Source organism: Heliconius melpomene, chromosome 5 (genome assembly GCF_056956725.1).
Source record: "Heliconius melpomene rosina isolate 202511_hmr_F chromosome 5, ASM5695672v1, whole genome shotgun sequence".
NCBI classification, from domain to species: Eukaryota; Metazoa; Arthropoda; class Insecta; order Lepidoptera; family Nymphalidae; genus Heliconius; species Heliconius melpomene.
The window spans coordinates 1,698,807-1,723,156 of record NC_140393.1 but is presented as its reverse complement, the minus strand read 5'-3'; the positions used below and the strand labels follow the sequence as shown (position 1 = coordinate 1,723,156).

Here is a 24,350-nt window from a genome sequence, read left to right as displayed (position 1 = left end):
AATTATAAAAAAAATATTTATATAATTTGTTACATTTTATTATACGAAATATAGACAATGCGTGTAAGGTAACTGCACAATGACGAGCAAAACTATGAAAGGATGCATTCAAGCTCTATAGTAGAAAATATTATTGTTGTATTTATAAATTTCAGTAAAGATAATTCAAATTGGTTGTTTTAAATTATATTTATATTTTGATAAAAAAATAATTTTAATATTTAATTTTATATTAATGTCTTCTATTTTTAGACATCAAACATTAATATTAAATAACTGACAAGTTAAGAATAATTGACGCCACCTGGAGACTTCTGTCAGTACTAAAATTTTGTATTCGTAGTGCTGAATGGAGAATCACATTTATTCACGTTTTTCATGAATATTTTCTTCTAATACCTCAGATTATCATTTAAAGGTAAGATAGTGAATTATTAGAATAATAACATATTAATACGAGGATGTGTTCGTCCTAATGTCCTTTACAAAATGTGTCTCTCATCGTGACCCAGAATGTAAGTAATGTCAAATCCCGGTTTTAGATGCGTTTTACATTTGTAGTACATCTAGTTTTTACACAAATTAGAAATGATTAAAATTCTTCGCCAGTTATTACGTCGCGTGAGCGTCACGAGAGTAGGTTTAGTTTTTTGTCAAAACAACAACACGATGTCGATAGTTGCCCGGTGTGTACACTACAGTCTTGTTTCTAAAAACGCTTTAGATTATCGCATTGTTATCATGCATATTATCTTTCATCTTAGTATTTTAAAAACATCTCAAATGACCAGTTCGAGAGATACCTACATACTATGTTTTGTATGTTTAGAAAGGTTGGTGTTTCCATATTCATTGCAATAGTGAAAATTATTTTTATATGACTTTTAACCTATAAATATTCTAAAGATTTAAAATACTTATTTTGATATTACGCAATTTAGAGTATCTTCCAAATGTTTTAAGTTTCATCATAATGTGATGATAAAGTTATTATCATAACCTTTCTTATTATTCATATGATAAGTGATGTGCCCTCAGTTCCTATCTAAACTTGAGAGTGACCTAATGTTATATTTGACATTATAATTAGGTAAAGAATTCAAATCATATTTACCTTTATATGTTATTTAAATTATTTATTTCATATTACATGATCATATTTCATTAATATAATTTGTTTCACCGAGTTTAATATATTTCAAATGAGTTTGTGTTTTGTAACTTAAGCAAAAACTAATAATAGTATTTTTTATAATCACAGTCATAGTATGTCTTAATGATTATTCTTATTAGTATAGTGCTTTGAGAAAGAAGAACTGTGTATGGTAAATCAAAATAATACTATGTAAAAGAAAGAATAATAGAAACTAATATATCATTATTTTATAGCCAATTGAATATTAATATTATTATAGAAAACAATATATTAATTCATAGCTGAACTCATCATAAAATGTTACAAATGTAAGTTCAATTTGACTAAATCAGTTTAGTCAAATAGTTTACGATAAAATTAGTTTAGTCATTAATTTGTAAAATATTCATAATTATTATAAAAAACATATTTCTGTTTATGTTTTAACTTTACTTGCTCCAAATGTAGTGAAACTTTAAATTAATTTTTGACTGCAATTATATACTAGTTATTTATAATCAGGTAGCAATTTTAAACAATATAACAGGAATGGTAAATTTAACCAAAATATAAAGTTAACTTTTGAACTTAAATATTTTTGAAGTTTATTTAAATATTTCATAGTCCTAAGTTTTTAAAAATAATAATGTTACTCCATAAATATATATTTAAAACTACATACAAAGTGCAACATATATTGATCTCTCTGTATATAAAAATACATTGAAAATGTAAAGTAGTAAAATCTTTCTCCACTGTCATGTACTAGTGTGTATATTGTATATAGATTAGTGTGTAAGCATCATGTGGGTAGCTTTCTATAAATAACCATTCACACTCACAACTCAAATGCGTTCAGACTTTATTCTTGCATCTATTCATATAATTTTTACTCTTCCTTTTATTATTCTCGTTATTTAAATAATATGACTGTTTTCATTGTTTTTGAATGACTTTGAATTTTTTTATTTGTGAAAATGACATTTTGTACGGTGATTCGTTCTGTGATATTGTGTTGTAATGATTAAACTTAAGAATTTATGGAATAAGGTAGAATGGATATGAAAATTGAGCTAGTGTGTATTTTTTTTTCTATAAATGGTTTGGTTATTTACTCAGTTGTGCATGACCATAATAGATGTGTTGCATTTGAAAGTATTCTTTCAATATGTGTTGATGGTTGTATGTGTTTAAAACAAACAAAAGTTTTAACATCATAATCAAATTCTTTGTTATTCATATAAATTAAACTTGACTATTAAAATACAAACCTAAATATTTAAACAAATATTAAGTAATTATACAGAGTATTTTGACTAAGTAGACATTTTTTGGGAATAATTTTATTAGTTGCTTTGTGCTTAATATTTCGGTTTTTATACTGTAGATTTTATAGTGAAAAGAAGAAAGCCACTTTCACATTTCAGTAAAATTAAGTTATATATCCTAAAGTTGTGGCTAGACTTTCCTCCACCAAAGGAACAATATTTTCTTTGTTTACATTGTTTCTTATACCCTTATTTTTAATTTTCTATTGTGTTATAATTTTATGTTTATTCATTACTGCAGTTTTTATTAACACAAATTATACAATACCATTACTTGAGGCTAGTCATGGTGCATTGGCACAAGAATGTGACTGTAAACTTGAGAGGTTGTGTGTTCGTTTCCTACTAAGGGAAATAAATATTTTATATATAATTTTTTCGCTTTGGTGTGACAGCAAAGTGTGGTGTTGAGTTCCATCATTCAACACATAATCCTTCCAGAATTCATTAAAGTTAATTTCATCAATAAGACTGGCGTTTTTCTGTTGTCGTTATGTCTTTTGTGTACAATGAAAAACATTCTATTATTTTTCATCTTCTTTTCTCCAGTGCTGCTGGCGAGTAGGCGAGATGCACACAGCCAGTACAGAGGGCCAGTATCGCGGTGCCAACGGCACGGCGAACGGGAGGGACAAAGTAGCCATATTGGATGCAGGATCACAATATGGAAAGGTACATTTTTTACCTATATTATAGGAAAACTATAACCAAATAAATATTAAAGTTTTCAAACCTTTTTCGCCTATAACAGAGATGGAAGTAAGAATATAGTGTTAAGATATTTGAAAGCATGTTAAGTTGTCAAATCCACTGCTGTGTTTTGCTTTATTAGATTATGTATATGATGATTTTAAAGTTTTAAAGTTTTTCGAATTGGCAACTATCATGTTACAGACGTACTGTCTTAAACAATTATGTGTATATGTGTTACTTTTTCTGACTACTCCAATATTATTGTACGATAAATATTTACATTTAAAACTATCACACTGACCTCCTCCTATTGGTGATTCGCCGAAATGCTCAAATCTAATATCTTTGAGCAAACACAAATATTTACAATATGTCGTCATCTGTTGGTGCAAAGGTTGGTTAAGGTCTTGTGACTGACTACTAAACTTCTTGGGCAAATATAAAATATTTAATATTTGATACTTATTTTTTGGTAGATTGTTATTTAATTCATATGGTAAAACATAATAGAATATGTATAATAGTTATTAAAAAAAGTAGTAATAAGATTAAAATAAACAGTTCTTTTAAGTTTTAGTCTATTAAATAGTTGAGAGAAAAATCTTACATTACTTAATTCTAATAAGATTTTATAAATAAAACATACAAACATTTTTATGTATGTTTAAAGAAATATGATTGAACGCGACGAAAATTGAATTCATTTTTTTTGGCGAGTTTATTATTGTAATTAGAAGCTAACATAGGAAGCTTTGACGAAATAAAGTGCGCCGTTGAATTCCGCTTCTAAACTCGCAATGTCTAATTCGGGCGAAAAGCGAAACTAACGAAGGCGAAGAATCGAATGTCATAACTCTAGGTTCTCATGGCTTACCCTGCTATATCCGAAATACACAGGAAAGGCGAAAAAAAAATTATAGTCTCATACCTGATCTACTACCAAAAACAAATGATGATGATCTTTCTGCTAATTTCAGTTTTAGAATACAGACTGCGTTTAATTTTACAACACATACTTTTATTCCTAAAGTGAATTGAAATTATTATATTATTTAGTTCCTAAACACAAAAAAAATAATCTAATAATATTTTTTTAGTGATTAAAACTTATTAAAAATTATTCTCAAAAGATATACTAATTTAGTATTACGTTATGGTAAAGTAAAGGTTTGTCACGGTCATCACGAAGCAACGTGAACGCTAGGCTTAAGCTGGACTTGTCTAGAAGACCTATTTGTTGAACGTTATTACGGTACAATGTAGCGGAGTTGTACTTGTTGTAAATAAGAAAAAATATATATATATTTAAAATTGGCAATTTTTTTTCATTAATTATCAATTTTAAGTAAGTATATATTTTTTCTCAAAATTGTCATTTTTTGTAGTTTTTTTAGGGAGTTATAAAAATTTTAATTAGTTTGCAACTTTTATAGTAAAAAAACTCAAATAATTCTTATTTAAAAAAAAAAACAAATGAATGTCGTTTAACTAACTGTAACTTTTTATCGCTTAAAATATAGGGGAATTGTGCTCAAGATGGCATACTATGATAAGATGACACACTACCAATATTGATGAAACTATTAGCGTTAAGTGCGATCTATGACGTTTTAGAGAGTGTCTGTAGATGCAGCTAGTGCTTAAATCGAGTATGGCTGCAAGTGAATGCAGATGGGCAAGTAATTCATGTTTTCGTTATTTTCAATTGCAACAAATTTTTCTTTCGCTTTTGCTTGATGGTGAAAAGACATGTAAGATAAAGATTTTCTATTTGAACTAATTATAAATGTAAAATAGGATTATTATATGACACAACTAACGCTAAAAGCGCATCCTAACCTATAACCTTTTATCACAACGGTTAAAATTAAATTCATATATCTATTGGGTAAGATGACATACAAAACGTGAGTATAAGATGGCATACTATCTTACCCTTATAAATAGAATCGATGTATTTTTTTTGCTTTACCTACAAAATGCCTGGCATTTACAAACGAATATATATTGGTCACAAGAAGACATGGATAAGGCTGCTAGAGTAAGGGCATTTAATAGCCGCAAGTGACGAAGCTTATTTCCCTTTTGGAAAAGAAAGTGACTGATAACGGAATCCAACCTCATAAAATATGCAACATGTATGAATCTGGCCTTAATACTGTTTAAAAGCCCCCCAGCAATGAAGAAACTATTTATTTGTGAACTATGCTCGACAAATAACGAGTGCGTTTTTATGCCACATACTAAGTATGTCATTTTACCCTGTAGATATGTCGTCTTACACTGGTCGACCTAAGTGCGATTTTTGTTTGTTTTTATGATGTTTGAAAGATGATTGTTCTGAAACTAAAATAATTTCGTTGATTATGAAATATATAATAGTATACGCAATATGCTGTTCTCAGATCACTTTATTTATTTGAAATATTTGTCTTCAAACAAAAAGTATGTCATCTTAAGCACAATTCCCCTAGTTAATTTTAATTGTAGTTATTTAACGTATACATCACATATTTTTCACATATCATAGTTTATCAATAATTGTTTTTCTTATAAATCTTTAGTTCATAAACATTGCTGAACTATTATTACATAATTATTAACGCGACGTAACAGGCTTAGCTCGCGCGGCCGCGCGGCCGGTGCGATCGTATCCTTAATAATATTATGTATGTTGCTTATAATGGCTGCATGTTTAAAAGTTAAATATTGAAATAATTAATTTATTATTAGCGTGTCATTGTAAATGTGACAGGTTATTGGTTCGATTTCCGATGGGAGGAAAATATTTCATTTCCTCGCTCTGTTAGTTAAGGAGGCAAAGCGTGGCGTTGAATTTCGCCACTCAACACATAATGCCTCTTTTCTCAGATTTTCTTTGTGTATACATGCGCAAAGAGTCAATTTTCCATACATTGGTATATGGTACATACATATGGTTGAAATTAGGAAGGACAAATAAGAAAATATATATTTTGCCAATGATAACCTAGCTTATTTGCAAATAAAATTATTTATTTTAAGCACGTTATCTATTAACAATGTGAATTACAAATAAGTTTAAACACAATTTAAATATATATATTTTTTTCGATATAAAAATTACGTTTGTAAATGTTTATATATTATACCTACTACTTTATATTATACTCGCCGATCTGGGCGGCTTCGCCCGCTTGAACTATACGAATATTTATTAAATAATATAAAATTATTATGTTTGAAATTATTTTCATTTTAGGGGGTGAATTCCAATAAACCATGAAACAAATGTTCAATGATGATAATATTTTTAAGACTAAATTTCAAATTTTATAGAAATCTCGTGCCGTTTTATAATAAAACTTTAAAAACTTTAAACCCGTAAACCTCGAACCTTCGAACCCATAAACCTCGCGTTTACACTCACGCGCTTGGACAACCTCTTTTCTAGTTGATTTTTAATTATCTATTATATTTGAACAGGTCATAGACAGAAGAGTGCGTGAACTCTGTGTAGAGTCAGACATTTTGCCGCTGGACACCCCTGCGTATCACCTGAAGGAGACAGGATACCGCGCGATCATAATATCCGGCGGTCCCAACTCGGTGTACGCGGAGGACGCGCCGAGATACGATGCGGATATATTCAAGATTGGTTTGCCGGTTTTAGGTAATTTTTAAAGCATTTATTTTATAACATTTATTTTAGATTTACGTTGTATTTCGTATATAGCAGGATAGGCAGAGGAAGGTACTCCGTTACCCACTTTGCGCCGATTTTTGAAGGCATTGCGTGTTGAGTGAGTTGGTAATGCCGCATTTTGTCTTGACACCAGTAGGAAGAAATAAAAATATTTTATATTTATTTTCTTCGAGTGGGAATCGAACCCAAAACCTGTCGAATGTGTGTGTACACACACGCATGTGCCCCTGAGCCACGACTGACCTCAATTTTTGATAGTTAATATGAAAATGAAAAACACTTGTATATCGTAATACATATTGTAACAGTACCTTTTGTGAGAAATCACGAGCGACCTATTAGAGTGCTATTGATTTGTATGTCGTCGATACAAAATCCTTTAGATCATGTTACTATTATATGAAAAAATCATTTAAATGCCTACTGCAAGTAGCGTTAATTATACGTATGACTATGATTTTTATTTATATTAAAACTTGATATATTCCATTAATATAGTTGAATAAAGATTAAAAACATAAATTTGCCTGTTCAATATTGAATAATAAACTATTATTTAGATATATTAAACCATTATATAGATATATGCATTTGGTTTGTTGCTAGAAAGCCAAGTTAAATTTAGACTATATACTCTGCAAATGCTGAAAAACTATAGATTAGTAAGTTAATATATTAATTGTGTAGTTAATTTATATTTTTTGTTATTTTTCTTTAGGTATATGCTATGGAATGCAAATGTTAAACAAAGAATTTGGTGGTTCAGTACTACGGAAAGAAGCCCGGGAAGATGGACAGTATGAAGTGGAAGTAGAAACCACATGTCCTTTATTTAAGTAAGTAATAATATAAGTAGTATTCACTTGTGGAATAAATAGTTTCCATCTACTTTTATATGGAAATCTTGGATATAAAAATAAATGGAAAAATTGGCTCACTGCTGATCAAAGTTCCTATTTTCTTCGTTTTGTTTTTTAATGGTAAACTTTATTTTAAAAAATGATAATTATTCTTTTTGGATCATTTTAACAATTAAAATGAAAATAATTATAAAAATAGAATAAAAAAAATATGAAAATAGAGTTACTGAATTTGCTAACAGTAACAGTTGACTTTTTAAATCCAGCAAAACAAAATGTATTCAGTCCCTCCACTCAGTACATAATGAGGAAATGTATAAAGGAATAACTTTCAATCATATTTCATCATTTAATTAAGATGTTAACATAGTCTTTGCTTGTATTACTTTCTCTATCAATATAATACAATTTTTGTTTGTTTGAATAAACAAAGTGGTATGTAAATCTTCATGTTTTTTTAATTAATTGTGGTTGCCATTACAATTTTTACAAATTGTTTCATTAATTTACAGTCGTCTCGAGAAACTCCAGCCAGTTCTACTAACCCACGGTGATAGCGTACAGAAAGTGGGCGACAAATTCCGAGTGGGGGCTCAATCATCAAACCACCTGGTGGCCGCCATTTATAATGAACAGATGAGGCTGTATGGAGTTCAGTTTCATCCTGAGGTGAGCAATTTTTTATGAGGCCATCGTAGTGCTACGTCTTATAGTAAACGCGATGGCTGATGGTGACTTGTTAGTGAGGTGATGAGGTTACTTAAAGATGAATACTGGCTGATCAGTCACATTAAAACCTTTACTGTACTCGCCTATAAGCCCTCCAAAGAAAGGTTTTTTACAGAGATTCAGTACAGTCCACAAGTTGTGGCTACCCTGAAGTTAGCTGTAAATGGCACCACAAACTCGATTTGAAGAGATGTTTTCTTACTTTTGATTATTTTCTTGACAAGGGCTTGGCTTGGCCATGACTCGTCGACCATACTGTATTCTTTTTTAATTATAATTTATCTGCCATCAGTTTGTATTAAGACTATCATCAGATTTGTTGAAATAGAATGGTTTTATTTGGGGCCATCAGAGAATGTGGTTTCGTAATACTGTATTGTATCTGTACCTATTATTAATAATAATCCATACAAATTGCATTTCCAGGTGGATCTCACACCCAAAGGCAAACAGATGCTGTCAAACTTCCTGTTCGACATAGCTGGCATGTCGCGCACGTTCACGCTGCGCTCGCGCCGCGACGCGTGCGTGCAGTACATAAGGGACGCTGTCGGCGATAATAAAGTTTTAGTGAGTATTTCTTATTGTTATATTTTTTTAAATCTGTACAATATTTCTTATGCCTTTACGCTGGAGCCAGCATCCTTACCCGAGGGTATTAAATATTTTATTTTGTTATGTACATCATACATTTGTGCCAAATAATTCATCAAGTGAAGATTGAACACACAATCCTCGCTTGTAAACCTATTTAAATATTTAAGAATATGTTTCTATGTGAATTGCACTCTTAATTTCTTAATTAAAAATGAAAACAACTAAATCAGACACTCTAGACCTCTTTAGGTGACCATATTTATTTTTTACAAGAATACAGTCTATATTTAAGTCTTTTAGTCAACCGTTAAATTTCTTTTTTATTTTATATTGCTTTTATTTAAAAAACAAATATTTTTAGGTACTAGTAAGCGGAGGTGTGGACTCGACAGTGTGCGCCGCGTTGTTAAGAACCGCCCTCCGCGAAGATCAAGTTATCGCTCTACATATAGATAATGGTATATATTTATCTAACATTTATATGAAAATGGTTGTATGAATTTAAATCAGTAACTAATAACGGAATGTTTTGATAATATCTTTTAATGGTTATTAAATATTTTTTTAGGTTTCATGCGTAAGAACGAGAGTGCAAAAGTGGAGAGATGTTTAAGGGAACTAGGAGTACGTTTGCACGTTATTAATGCAGCACATCAGGTGTGTTATATTATTTTTTATTTTCTTAGCCAGTTTGGACTCTAATTGTTAATTCAAAATCAATTTTTTTTTTCATAATAGATCAACTATTATGTAGCTCTCTTACATTTAATGTAATATGACAAGTTTTAGCACCAATTATCAACCTCATTTTGTTTTTGATTCTCTGACGTAATTAAATGCCACAAATAATATTTTTAGGGTTCCATATCTTTTTAGGAAAAAAGTTATATGACCACTTTGTTGTCCGTTTGTCTGGTTTTCAAGAGTCTTTATTTCAGGAATGCTTGCAGATATCGAGTTGAAATTAACATAAACCTTGGTCAACGGCCCAATGATTTCCTGAAAAAAAAAACATATGTCTACATTTACTTAAGAAAAACATATGGCCGTTTAAATAGCAAAAAAACGCGTATTTGGACACTATAAAAGGAATCAAAATTAATAGGGTACTTCCGGTTGATCTAGAATTATGAAATTTGGTAGCTAGCATCAAAAAATCGGAAACTATACATTTGTGCTTAAATAATAAAAAAAGAAAGCCTTAAAAGGGGACAAAATTTAATATTAAAGCCACTAGTTTAAGTGAGGTATCGGATGAAATGGCTTTGGCTAAGCTAAGCCTATTTCAGAATAAGCTCGAGATTTCCAATTTTTATACGGAACGTTTCGTGGGCGAGCCCGACTCGCGTTTGTTCGGGTTTTTTTTTTCTTGTATATCTTCCACGTACTACGGATCCGTTACAATTTATATATAAGTATATGTATAGATAGATATAGATAATGTAATACGAGGTTGGTGTGGACCCCTCAGTTCCGCCAGGGCAGCACGACGGTGCGCGAGGCGGGCGGGCGCACGCGCCACACGCCGCTGCTGTGCCAGACGGCCGCGCCCGAGGACAAGCGCCGCATCATCGGCGACGTGTTCGTGCGTGTTGCGGAGCACGCTGTGCGGGATGTGTTGCATTTGCAGTGAGTCCTGGACGAATTAAATATATGGAGTTTTATATGTACTTTTGAGTTGACTTTTTAAGTGAAAATATAACACAAATAGACTTTTGCTAGTACTTTTGAATAGCCGAATACCGGCTCTGCAGTCAGTTCTACTAAACCAGTAAAGAATTTAGCAGTTGCACTTTCTACTAAAGAGAACAATTTGTTGTGTTGCAGGGAAGAACAAGTGCTCCTCGGGCAAGGCACCCTCAGACCGGACCTCATCGAGTCCGCGTCGTCGCTGGCGTCGGGCGCCGCGGCCGCCATTAAGACGCACCACAATGACACCGAACTGGTGCGCGCGCTGCGACAGCGAGGACGGGTCGTGGAACCGCTGAAGGACTTTCATAAGGATGAGGTTTGTTTTGATTATTAGAGACTTAATGTTAGTGATGGTTGTGGTTGAATTTTCACTTAGAATTATATTATAGTGCAACTGGAAGCCGCGGCTCTTGGAAACTGTTCAAACATTAAACATTCTCAAGAGCTTGTTACAAATTATTTTTAATTTCCAGCTCAAGTATTATATTTGTGAAGATAATTTAAAATATTCATTTTCTCGAGTGGATATAGAACCATAATCTGTACCTAAACCTGAAACTAAAAATAAATAACTATTTAACTGTATAATATTTTTTCTAGGTGCGAGCCTTAGGTGCGGAGCTAGGGCTACCCGCGGCGCTGGTAGAGCGCCACCCGTTCCCGGGTCCGGGACTGGCGGTGCGCGTGCTCTGCCAGGAGGAGCCCTATGCGGACCGGGACTTTGCCGAGACGCAGGTAAACTTGGTTACTTGATTTATACAATTAGGTCTATTATAGTTTATTCTTAATCACCAAAAATAATTTTAAAAAAGTGATTTTTGTCGTTGTAAAATAATTATTAAGTAGTTATAGGTTAATAAATATTTATATTAAAATAAATAAAGAACATATGTTGCGTTTTTGAACGAGAGATACTCTGTTAAGGCATTGCGCAGCAACGCGATGTTCGTGGCTCCATTTGGAAGTATGAATTATTTACATTTCCTCAGTCAAAGATGATTGCTACTACGCACTACATAAACATTATCATAACATTTTCCAGGTGATAGTAAAAATAATGGTCGAATACGCGTCAATGTGCGTCAAATCCCACGCGCTGCTCGGCCGCGTGTCCAACGCGACCACGCCGCAGGAGCAGGCCGACCTCAAGCGCATCTCGTCCGCCTCGCCTGTGGCCGCCACGCTGCTACCCGTGCGGAGTGTAGGGGTGCAAGGTGGGTTGATGGTCGAGTTTTCGAAGAGATAAATTCTTTTGGGAGGGCATACCGTTTCATTACTTAACGGCGCCAGTCTGACTGGCTTCCTTTTCTTTCATGCACAAGGCAGTGGTAAGCAGGCTCTTTCTCTCACTCTACCCCACAGTTTTAAGCCGTTTTTCGGACAGACGCTTCTTTCTCCTCTTTTTGCATGACTTGGTTGAGTGTAAGGGGTGTAGCGTTGATCGATGAACCACACTAATTGTCTAGTTAACAACCACTAAGTGCTTACAACCTTTTAGCCTCTAACTTGTATATTCTTGTATTAAAGTATTTGCGAAACTATTTTATTACACTTCTATAATAACATAAAAACATCTATAAAAATTCATAATTAACCATATCCTACATATTGGACTCGCAGGCGACGGCCGCTCATACAGTTACGCGGTAGCGCTGTCGACGGAGCGCTACCCGCCCGACTGGCAGGACATGCACTACCTCGCCAAGATCATACCACGGGTTTGCCACAATGTGAACAGGTATTTTGTGTCGTTACTTATAACTTTTTTAGCTTTATGCTGTATCCCGCACTTGACAGATTAGGCGGAGCTGTAGCTGGTCAACTTCCATTACCTATTTTCCGCAGAATTCTTAAGACATTGCATGTTGAATGGCGGAACTTAACACCGCGCTTTGCCTCGTTACTAGAGCGAGGAAATGAAAATGTAAAAAAATTCCTTTGCTCAAGTGAAAATCGAACCCACAACCTCTGTACTTCCAATCAGACACTAAGTGGCCAAATATTTTGTTAAAAATGTTTAATGATTAAAGGGAAAGTTTTAAGTTTTTTTTATTAAGTTAAATCTAAAAACTAATACATAAATTATGATTGTAGGGTATGCTACGCATTTGGTGGTCTGATCAAGGAACAAGTGACGGACATCACACCCACTTTCCTGTCTCAGCAAGTTATATCCACCATACGCCAGGCAGACGATCTTGCTACACAGGTATGTTAAATTATTTATATTGTACTAGTTTTTTTTTAACTTTACGCTGTTTCCTGCAGTGTAGAGGTAGAGGGATCCAATAAACTAGTGTTAAGACACTCCCGTCCGGAGGAGGAATTGCGTGTTGAGTGGCGGAATTTTACGCCGCACTTTGCTCGTTACCAGAGTGAGGAAAACAATAAAAAATATTAATTATTTCTTTAAATTGAACCCACAACTTGTCGCGTTTAAAGTTGCATAGTAGTTACACTGAGCTAGGTCTGCTTCATTATTGTTTTACTGAATATATAAAATTACAATAGATCGTCGATTATCCGAATTTGTTCGTGGAGAACTCAATACTAGCCTCTGCCTATTTAGTTATATAAAACTTAAGAAATATATTTATTCCCCAGATACTAATGTCGAGCGGCGGCGGTCCCCGCATAGCTCAGATGCCGGTCATCCTCATCCCGGTGCACTTCGACCGCGACGCCGGTATCAGGGCGCCGTCGTGCCAGCGCTCCCTGGTGCTTCGCCCCTTTATAACCAATGACTTCATGACGGGGATTGCGGCGCTGCCCGGCGAGGACGCTATGCCTCAGGATGTATGGGATATTACATTTTTACTAATTCTTTGATTAATTCATATAGTAAATGATATAGTTATTGTAATTATTTAACAGAAGCTGGAATAAGAATAGCAGTTGTTGTCTAGTAGGATATTATAAGGCATATTTAGCATTTTAACATTTTTCCAGAATGAAGAAATGAAAATATTAATAAATAATAATCGATTCCCCTGAGTAGGGCTCGAACCCACAATCGTAGTGTTTTACAGTCACACGCTTGTGCCACTGCGCCACGACGGCGTCAAAAATTAAAGAAAAAATTACATAATAGAAGAACGCAATGTTTAATCAGTGAATCAATATAAGAATGGAAATATAAGATTATAAATACTATAACGTATATTTTATTAATAAAAATCGTCTATTTCTAGGTGGTAGACAGAATGCGTAAAGAACTAATGAGTGTGCCAGGCATTTCTCGTGTGCTCTATGACCTCACGCCCAAACCGCCCGCCACCACCGAATGGGAATGATCCCGGGACCTCCGTCTTAATAGCAACTGACTACACGGACTCATCTGTATGGGATGGAGTTAAATGCATTGTTTTATGTGTCAAGTTCAAGTTTTTGAATTTGGAATTCGATTTTTTAAATTTCGGATTCGTTCTTTCGATTTTCAAATTGATTCTCTTGATAAAACGAATTCGATATTCAAAAATATGAAGCATGAATTAGAAATTTAAAAGAATGAATTTGAAATTCAAAATTATGAATTGATGCGCTAAGAATGAATTTGAACCTATACATACCACATACTTGTAATGACTGGATAAGTTTGACTGTAAAACTAGTATCTACCATATACAATATATATGGGAAAACAGAGGTTAATAAAAAATAAGGATTTTTTTGTATAAAAATGTGTAGATAATGAAACTATTTTACGTTTTTTAATTAATTAAACAATATAATGTGTCTTTACTATTTATTTTAAATGATTATTCTTTTTTCTTGCTAATTGTTAGTTTTACAGTCAAATGTAAAAAAATTTTTAGTATGCATATTTTTCAATGGATGCACCGACGGCAGTGGTCTTCATTTGTTTGTTATTAGCTAATTATATACAGCCTATTAATTATTATTACTGTATATTAATCATATAGAAGCAAATAAAGCAATCTCCAGTCATATTGATATTGAATAAAATCATTTTCATAATAATGACTAACTTTTAAACAATTATTATTGAACTGACAGGTGCTGAAAAGCGTGACAACACAGGTGTGATAGTAGAAAATAATCATTTTTAGTGTTATTCCACACTCAGCAAAAGTATAAAATAAAATCTACTCTGACTCAAGTAATGTGAACCTAAAAAAATAGGTATATTGGATATTGCTGTTGACGTTGAAAAATGCATATTGTTGTCTTTGCATTTATATGGTACATATGTAAAATCGTTGCCTCTATATAATATTTAACGCTTAGCTCTCTAAGCCCTGTACTTGTATTTGTTTTAATTGAATTTATAATATTAATACTACTAAACACCAGATGGCGTTACTTTAATTAAGCCTAATTTGTTGTTTTATATTTATAAATATCTTACCTACCTGCCCTGTAATATTTATGCCATTGGTGATGACGCTAAGGTGCGGCGTTAAGTTCCGCAATCCAATACGTAAATTGTTCAAATGGCGGAAAGATATAAATAAATGGTAATTTAAGATTTTTTAAACATTCAATATTCTGGTGTTTTTTTAATTTGATTTTAAACATGTTGTGGATGGTTATGACTTATTGGTTTAGTGTTCACGTTTTACATTTATTAGCTATATATTATTAATATTGACAGCGCCCAGTTATTAGAATTATTATAAATAATATCCAATGTTCATGTTTAAGAAAGTAGTTAAATTTATGTATTTGAATTTCGAATTCAGTTATTTAAATTTTCAATTAATTATTTCTTTTGAAATTATGAACTTGAAAATAAAAAGCAATTATTGGAGATTTTAAAGAACAAATTCGAAATGCAAAAATTTTAATTTGATGTGTATCATCATAATCAGTTCAGTGATCTAGATGGTTAGTTCTGATATAACCTCTTTGATGACTAAAACTTTATACAGACTACAATGATTAGTACAAAAGTAAATATATTTTTTAGCAATTCTCATACTAAACAATGATTTGTTTCAACATAAAATAATCATTATATAAATAAAATTTTAAAATATTTTACAAATCGACGGACTGATATAGGCAATAAATGTTTATAATTGAATATAATTTTTGGACCACTGCCATTGAATATGTAAATACAATGTTTATGACACAAGTGAAGTATGGTTGTCATCATAGTAACATCTGTTTTTGTAATGTAGAAAATAATACGAAAGGCTGTGTAAATTATTAAAGCCATTTAATCCGCACCCGTTTAGCCGCAATTTTAATAGAGCAAACATTTATTGGGAGATTTGTTAGGTTGTTTTTTTAAAATTGTGGCGGCCATCTTGTATGAAATCAGACACATTGTGTTTTATGGAATAGTTCAGTGTTATTGACTGGAAGTTTCATAATAAAATTATATTATGCTTTATTTTCATTTGGTTTTTTATTTTTTTTTACCTTTTGACTAGTGTAAATGTATTAGTTATGCTTATATAGTAAGACAGTCATGTGTCATTCAGTGTAGGTCATATCTGTACTTGGGAGATATTTAAAAAAAAATGTTATTGGGAACCTTATTAACGTAATGGTTGTCGGTTACAACAATGAATTTTTAAATTTTGTCTGCGTTTGTTATCGCTAATTTCAGAATCGGCTCAATCGATTTAGATGCGGTTTTCACTATTGGCGTTCGGTATTCTGGCAAGTTTCCGATAATATTTAGGGTTATTTTATTACAATCGGTTTATAAATAAAACAGTTATGTCAATTTAAAGTAATAGTTTGACAAATTTGCTAATTGCCATAGCAGTTATTTTATACAACTGTTTTACTGAATTGACTGAATCTTTAGTTTTCAATTTCGATATTAATATTTCTATTTTGAGCGTGCTATTTCTATTTTTAGCCCCGCACGGGCCCGCTTGTTATAAATATATGGGTAACTAATCTTGCTAGATTAAATGCAACCCTAAATTTATTACTTTAGAATCTAATGACTTGTTAAAAAAAAAATATAACAAAATATACTTAATAAATAAAAAATGTACTTAATTCAATCTATTCCTGTAAAATCAGGTTTACAACATTACTGGTTCAATGTCTGGTTGTGGCTAATAACTATTACAGGGTTTTATTTTTCACCTGCTGCCACCTGCAAGCTGCATCATGACATCAACTCGATGGAACCATATTCTTGTATTTGTCACCCATTCTTAATTTCTATTACCAGTGGTAATAATAAAGGCATGTAAAAATAAGTAAAATAAAATAAAAAACTTTGTATAATATTTTATTAATGCTGTAGTCTATTCAGGATAAAAAGTAAAAACATCAAATAATATTTTTGTAGAAAACAGATGTTATAATATAATTCTGACAATATTTTTGTTTAAAATTCACAATTAATTTATTGTTTAATTATAAAAAGGCATAACATTAATAAAAAAAAATTAAACAATGTCAATCTTATTACTTTAAAACTGAAATTTGTTACATTATACATACAGTACACATAAAAAAAATATTTAGCATTCACCAACTTCATTATTTTTAAACTTGTCCAAAATATAATAAAAAGGTAATTAAATTAAATTACAATGTTTAAATACTTAAAATATGAGTTGTTACTCTGGAACTAATAAATCAATATTTTTTCCAGCAGTTACAACTCCCCCAATAAATGATTCTTCTTCACCTCTAATAGATAAAGAATCTGATATGTTACACATTTTCTTCTCCCTCATCATAGGTGCTTTAACCCACCTAGATCCGTTACATTTACCACAAGAATGTAAAGGCAATATTTCTAAAGACACAGTTCTATTACCGCAATCTGCACATTTAAAGAACCTTTTGAAAGTATCTAACACTTTAAGAGGGTGTCTCTCGTCTTTGCAAATCTGTGCCGCTGAGAAGGCTGTGTATTTACATTTGGCACATCTAACTGCTTTGCATGCTAGTTTGAATGTATTCAGCATTTTTTCCTCCATAGCCTCTTTTTTCTCAAGTTTATTAAAATATTTCTCCTGTTCATCGTCTTCATGCTGTTTAATCAAGTTTTCATGAATTGATGTAGCTTCCAGTATCTTTTTAAACCTCTCTGACATTACTGGTTTTAGTTTATTTACTTTTGAAGTTCCTTCATCATTTAATTTTATCTTTTTACAATCATTTTCTCCTTCACTCAAGTTGTTTAGTTTATCTAAAGCTCTCTTTTTACCAGTTTCAGTTCCTTTTATATTATTGGGGTCTAGTTTTGAGATACCACCTTTTTGTTGGATCAATCTTATTGCATTTAGTTTCGTTTTTTCTGCAGATTTTTGGCTATATGAAATATTTAAATCTACTACACCACTGCCTTTAAGTCCAAATCCTTTTCCTAAGGTAGGTGAGCTTGCTACTCTATTGGCTAAACTTTGACTTGACAATGGTTGAGTATTTCTATTAATTGTTGAGAGGTTATTTAGTCTTTGCGAATCAGTTAATTTTTGTGAAGTAGGACTATGTAATATACCATTATTATTTTTCAATAGGCCAGCTCCATTAGGAGCTTTATTTGTCATCAAATTATCTCCTTCAGATTTATAATAGTCACTTAAAGACATGAGTCTGTTTTGATCTCTGTCTTTAACTTTTTTATGATTGCTAGAAGGCAAAGCCGCATAGGACTTGCCACCATAAATAAATGTACTTTTACCATAAACTTTGTTCTGTAAATTAACAAGACCTTTACCCATAGTGGATGATTGAAGTTCTTGCCTTCTTGAATATTTTTGATATTCCTGTTTTATATGATATACACAATGCTCACATTGACTTAAGTTAACAAATGCAGTACAAGGTTCACCATTTTTCTTTTTACTTCTACATGTACCTAAATCCTTTGATTGTCCTAAGATCATTACCCTATCAGTGCTTTCAACGCTAAGACATGCTTGATCTGCTGTATTTTGTGATCTATCTAAAACATTAGGATTTAATACAGCCACAACAGTACCTTCTGTTGTTTTCCATAACTCATTGTAAGCTTTGCGGAATAAAAACATTGATATTGTTTTCAAATCATCCTTCAAATCACTTAAAGTCCACACTATAAAATTGTTACCTTTTTGTGATTTTTTAGCTGAGCTTTTTCTAACAATAGCTCCTGCTATCACCCAGTCTTTAGACAGATCTTCATTCTCTACATACCGCTTTACTCGCAGCATATTTACAGCTTCTCTGCCTTGCATTCTGTCTAATAATGCAGTACTGGATATCAAAGGCTTTGTTATTCTTATTCCAAAAATAGGATCACAGTATACATCGGAACTTACTTTGTTTTTTGTTTCGGGAACGCAGAACGTGTTTTTACTATAGTCTGATTCTGGTTCAACTTTTTTATTAAAAGAACTTTTATGCCCATATTTTGCTTCAGTATTTGCTTGTCGAAGTCTACTTTGAAAATCTACTCTACGTTCAATTTGTTCTTGTTCTTGCTGATCCAACGCTTTTTTGATTTGGCTCCCATAATCATTGTATTTTCTTTCTGTATAATTTCTTTTCTCTTCATCGTCAGACGAATCCGTGTCACCGTTATGAACAGCAGATTGAGTTGGTACATTATCTTTAAAACTTTCTTCAACGCAATCATTATTTTCAGTCTCAAATATATTTACATCATGAATATGTGATGCACTTTTTGAAGTATTCTGAACTTCTTCAGCAAAGTCAGCGCGTAATAATTCATCTAGTTGTTCAAGTTCATCAATCTCTTCCATTTTATTCACAAAATTAAAAATCCAAAGAAAATACTCCTACGTACAATCATTACTCTTAATTAAGAAAAAACTAATGGTACGGAAAAAATAGGCGCCAAAACATTAATATTTGTAAAATGTCAACTGCAAATGACAACAATCAGTGTTGCCAGTTTTACCGCTCAGTTTTACTTTTGAAGTTTTGAATAAAAAACCACGAATTTTAGGTCCCGTAGAATGGGACGGATAATCTTTTTCTTAGACTTTAAGTTATATTTTGACAAAGCTCCAGACTGTTACCTAAGTGCTAATTGAACTATTAGTTAATATTGGTTTTACATTTATGAAACAGTGAGAAGTGTCTTTTATATTCATATTTTCAATTTTTATTATTATTATATAAAACAGCACCACGACATTGGTGGCCTATGCTCTTTTTTATTTCATTTTCTTGTGAATTCGTTTTTTTAAATTTATATTACAATCTACTCCTTTACACAACAAAAGAAATGACGGTTAAATTTGTTATGGTTTGCTCTATACCGGTGGTTGTATTGACTTGTTTTGGGTTCCATATTCTGTGTTTCTTCTTAATTTATTTATCGCCTCTTGGTCTCCATGAGAACAAATAAAGTGTAATTACTATGGCACGCAGTTAGTTTTTTATCATTCAGTAAAAGTAACAGCAGAAAAAAGTATCAGCAAAAAAAACCTAATAATAAATAAACAATAATATTAACTAGCCTTCGAAAAGCTACCTAAAACCAACATTAGACGATTTTGATTTGTCTCTTCCAAGAAGAACTGTCATTTCATTCAGAATTTAGTGAGATATCAACATAAAAAAAATATATACAAATTTGTTCGGAACTAAACGGTTTTGACGACTGAATAGGAGCTCCCCGATACAGTAAATTTATTTAAGCTACAGCCTCTAATCGGAAATTCCTTCAATTCTTAGTTACACCCAATATAATAGTCACAGGGGCACACAGTGTTACTAAACGCAACTGGCTGACACTCCGTTCCCCACTTTCCGCCAAATTCTGAAAGCGTTGAGGGTCGACCAGAGCGAAAAAATGAAAATATAAATAAATATTTTATTTCCTGGAGTGGAAACCCATAACCTGTTGCCATTACAGTTACACGCTAGCGCGTAGAAAATTCAATCGCATATTTAAAAATTATTATAGACTATTGCGACTAGATTTACTTTCTGAACACATGCTTAAATAAAAATTCTGATCATATTCAAGATATATTTATTTGGAGAAAATATGAAAAGGAGATGATGATTAGTGTTGTTATTATGCCTCAGTACCAGAGCGAAAACATGAAAATATTGATATCTAAATAGTACTTTAATTCCCCGAATGGGAATCGAACCTAAAATCGTCACGTTACAGTCACACGCGTGTGTCGCCTGCGGTTTCACATTTATTCCCAAGTGGAGGATCAAACTCATAGCCATCGGTTAACCGCTATTTGACTGCTCTACGACGGCCTCGTTATTACCTACGCTTGAAATACTCTACGATCGAAGCATTTAAAACATCATTTAAAACCGAAAAATTATTACTTATTTATTTTTCGAATTATACATTTCTTCATTTCCTATCAATTTTATGCTATCTAAGACGACAAAAAGGTTATAATTATTTTTTATCTCTTCCAATGTTCAGGTAACTAGATGGATACAATAAGTCAAACTAGATTAGACGCGGCTTTTGACACTATTTGTTGCAGTTATGCCGCATTTCTACGCGGTAGGTTCCGTTTTTTCCGCTTCTTGGGGAAACGCGAGTTAATTTAACGTAAAACGATTACAGCAGTTCGAGCCACAGTACGCCTTTAGACGCGCGCGCTACCTCTCCTATCCTCTACTTATTTCAATATGCAAATATATACTTAAGTGTTTAACATTTTCATTGTAAACTTTTATCTGGAAAGTTTAATTAATGAAAAAGCAAAATCGTAATTGCACATCTGGTGAATTATAGCACTTACAATATGAAACAAAAATTCCTATCTAACGAACCGGAGACGGTAATGACAGTAAAATATTATTTATTTTCATCTTAAATTCCTTCATGGCGTATTATTGTTATATCGATTCGAAAGCTGGTTGAGAGATATCGTTTCCAAAATGTGTTTTCTTAACGTCCTACGTCTCCATGTATCGCAAAGTCAACGGCAGAAGCGGCTTTACAAGCAATATATGGAGCAATTGGCTGGAGCTTACGTTGAAAGGTGTCCAGATGTTCTGTGGGATAATAGATATAATTACAAAATGCCGAGCCCTGAGTGGCAGTATACCTTGCCTTGTGATGAACGCTGGTTTGAAGGTGAGGAGTCAAGGTCCTGCTGCGTGACGGAGTGTTCAGACAGTGGACGGTGCTCGTCTCCGTGCTGCTCGGAAGTTATCTTCAACGGTGGTCAGCACTTCAGCGGGAAGGCCAGTCAGCATGTCTGTAAACGTCGTTTTGCTGTTTGCTATCCTAATAATTTCGGGTGAGTTTTTGTTATTGTTTGTATAGAAATATTTTTATAATGCATTTATGCGAATTGTGATACTCATTAATTTATAAGAATAAATTTGGAAAACCAAATGATTTTACATAATATGATAATTGACAGATGATAATAATTTTAATTTTGTTCTTTACTGTCGTTAATTTACGGTGTTTTATATTATATTTTTTATTTAAACTGAAATTAAGAGTATTCACTATAATTTATACTCTTTTAAATTACTCTTTTTTTTCTTTCAAAAAAATCAAAAATGATCGTAATTTTATTCTATACTATCGTAAATTTTTTAGGTTGAATTAACTAATTATTTTTTTTACAACTAGAAAAAAATCTCCTCATAATAATAAAAAGCAAAAGTAATCCCTCGAAATAAGATCTTCAAAGAAATAAATCAATTTTAGCTAGATCTAGAATAAATACCTAGACCGTGACAAAGGCGTTTACATAAAGCTTTATAACTCACGCAAGAAACGAACTTGTGACCTAGCACGTAACACCAGGCAGCGCCAAAAAATTATAAGCAACTCTAAATCACGTAAACGTCGAAACTGTTGCGCATTTCTGCAACCATTTGCATTTTACAACAAAGTTGGCAAAAAAATCTTATTAAACTTGAAATCGTGTCAAATTCCTTTGCTCAAGCATAGATGTCTGCGTATGCAATAGAAAAATTGCATCAAAATCAGCGAAGCGGAAGCGCGTGCGTTACCATCGCGGTATTCTAATACTGCTGGGATATCGAGAACAGTTATGTGGGATATAAACAATAACCTCATTTTAATATTCATTTTTTTTCTGTCTTATGGTCGTGCTTTTTTTTTTCTTTTTGAAAGTGACACAAAAATATAGATTATATAACAGATGCAGAAAAGTGTAATGGTGTATAATAATTATTGAAGATCGATTACGATTTCTTAAAATAAATATTAAAAGCTCCATAAAATAAAAAATAACATTGTTTTTTTCTAAAAAATAAATATAAAATAAATTAAAATTGAACTTTTTAAAATATATTCTATAAGTTAAATCTAACGCCTTAGGATACGTTTATAGGATATTGACCTCCAAGAAAATGAATAATGGGAAGCAGTCAGCAAAGCGTAAACAACACGTTAACGCTGCTATAGAAGTATCTAATGATCAGTGGTCTTGAAAAATCAATACATTTTTAGACCTAGAATTTTTTTTTAGCTTTCGTATCTAGCGTATTAGCGGTTGATGGGGAAAAGCTAGTGCTTATACTCTCCGTTTTTAGTTTTTAACTTATTTATGTAGACTTTACGTAGGTATGTACTTGTTGATGTATCTCAATGACATATATTTTGTTTGTTAAGAGACCGAGATAATAAAAATTATTTAATATAATAGTTTCGTCGATTAAGAATCGAACCCATACAGTCCTGAGCATAATATGACACTTTACAGTTATCCAAAGAAGTGTTTAACTTTAAAGAACTTTAGCATGAAATTTATTTAACTAATTATTGATTTATATTTATTTACTAAGATTAAAACAGAGAATATGACGACAGATCTTTCCTTTCACATTAAAACATTACTATTTTAATAGCTGAACTTAACGCCGTGTTTTATTTCAACTAGACCAGGTCAAATAGCATCACGTAATGACCCAGTGGAAAAGGCATTTGAAAAATAATCACAGAAGTTACGGGTTTGCCAAGCTGTTTGAACATAGCTGGTGATAAGATACTCTGTTCTTTCACTGTGTGTTGTGTTCCGTTACTCAACGCCGCACTTGGTATATCCTTGAGTGAAAATCGAACCCACAACCTGTCGCGGTCATTGCAACACACCTGTGTCCCAGCGCCACGACTGAGCTCATATATCATTGATTAGGTTCATTATTTTATCTTCACAAGTCGATAGCCAAGTATATTTATTTCCTTCCTCCGAACAATCTTGTTTGTCGATATAATATTAATCACAGTCTTTATAAGCAATTTCTCTAGATCGATCTTGTAAATAAGATAGCATTGGTACCAGTACTGTATCCTGCCAATTCATAATAATTAAATTATTACTATGAATAGGAGTCTTATTTATTTAATTTTTTTAGGTGCATGTTGAATATGTGCAGGTTATGGGAACTTAGTGTCAGGCGTTGCGCTTCGCAAGTCAATATGCAATGAATTCAGAATTCAGAAGAAATTGGGGAACCTATTAGGACACTACTGTCCTAATAGGAAGGGAGTGTTTCAACTCTGGGTTCCTAGATTCCCTAGGATACATAGTGAAGCTATATAGCATTACATATAAATTATAACTTTACATATATTTAAGTATGTATGTAAATAATTATACTAATTTTGTGTTGCACGCACTATTTGAAAGTTAACAGCTACTATGTTGTTTTATTATACAAAGTTCAAAAGCTTGTTTTCATTTCGCAATTTTCCGCTGAGTGTT

At 32.2% G+C, this 24,350-nt stretch overlaps 3 protein-coding genes across 5 annotated transcripts in view; 2 read left to right on the top strand and 1 right to left on the bottom strand.

Moving 5' to 3' along the window:
• The first annotated feature begins 259 nt into the window (after positions 1 to 259).
• On the top strand, positions 260 to 16,087 carry bur (GMP synthase burgundy). Of its 3 annotated transcripts, none has more exons than XM_085186020.1 (16): positions 260 to 418; positions 3,013 to 3,135; positions 6,622 to 6,808; positions 7,560 to 7,677; positions 8,214 to 8,370; positions 8,857 to 9,000; positions 9,389 to 9,485; positions 9,596 to 9,684; positions 10,499 to 10,656; positions 10,855 to 11,035; positions 11,320 to 11,454; positions 11,762 to 11,933; positions 12,340 to 12,457; positions 12,814 to 12,928; positions 13,324 to 13,515; positions 13,911 to 16,087. In XM_085186020.1, the coding sequence occupies exons 2-16, from the start codon at positions 3,034 to 3,036 to the stop codon at positions 14,010 to 14,012; spliced, it is 2,067 nt and encodes a 688-aa protein (XP_085042146.1). In that variant the 5' UTR covers positions 260 to 418; positions 3,013 to 3,033; the 3' UTR covers positions 14,013 to 16,087. The 3 variants fall into 3 exon arrangements, with proteins under 3 accessions (XP_085042146.1, XP_085042144.1, XP_085042145.1); XM_085186018.1 differs by lacking the exon at positions 260 to 418 and adding an exon at positions 2,020 to 2,185; XM_085186019.1 differs by lacking the exon at positions 260 to 418 and adding an exon at positions 2,189 to 2,211.
• An 842-nt stretch (positions 16,088 to 16,929) lies between these two features.
• Mcm10 (minichromosome maintenance 10 homolog) lies at positions 16,930 to 19,701 on the bottom strand. The gene has a single exon (XM_085186017.1). The coding sequence runs from the start codon at positions 19,410 to 19,412 to the stop codon at positions 17,277 to 17,279; it is 2,136 nt and encodes a 711-aa protein (XP_085042143.1). The 5' UTR covers positions 19,413 to 19,701; the 3' UTR covers positions 16,930 to 17,276.
• Positions 19,702 to 21,312: 1,611 nt separating this feature from the next.
• Positions 21,313 to 24,350, top strand: part of f (espin protein forked) — a 74,837-nt gene continuing 71,799 nt past the window's right edge. Inside the window, exon 1 of the mRNA XM_085186015.1 lies at positions 21,313 to 21,902. Coding sequence (XP_085042141.1) covers positions 21,538 to 21,902 — 365 coding nt within the window. The 5' untranslated portion in view covers positions 21,313 to 21,537. The remainder of the gene's footprint in view (positions 21,903 to 24,350) is intronic.

Excerpts from the sequence above, each read along its gene's own strand:
- bur (XM_085186018.1), top strand. The coding sequence starts at position 2,156 with ATGATTAAACTTAAGAATTTATGGAATAAG. Across the intron at positions 6,809-7,559 it reads GATTGGTTTGCCGGTTTTAG|GTATATGCTATGGAATGCAA; the intron begins GTAATTTTTAAA and ends ATTTTTCTTTAG. Across the intron at positions 9,486-9,595 it reads CGCTCTACATATAGATAATG|GTTTCATGCGTAAGAACGAG; the intron begins GTATATATTTAT and ends ATATTTTTTTAG.
- Mcm10 (XM_085186017.1), bottom strand. The coding sequence starts at position 19,412 with ATGGAAGAGATTGATGAACTTGAACAACTAGATGAATTATTACGCGCT.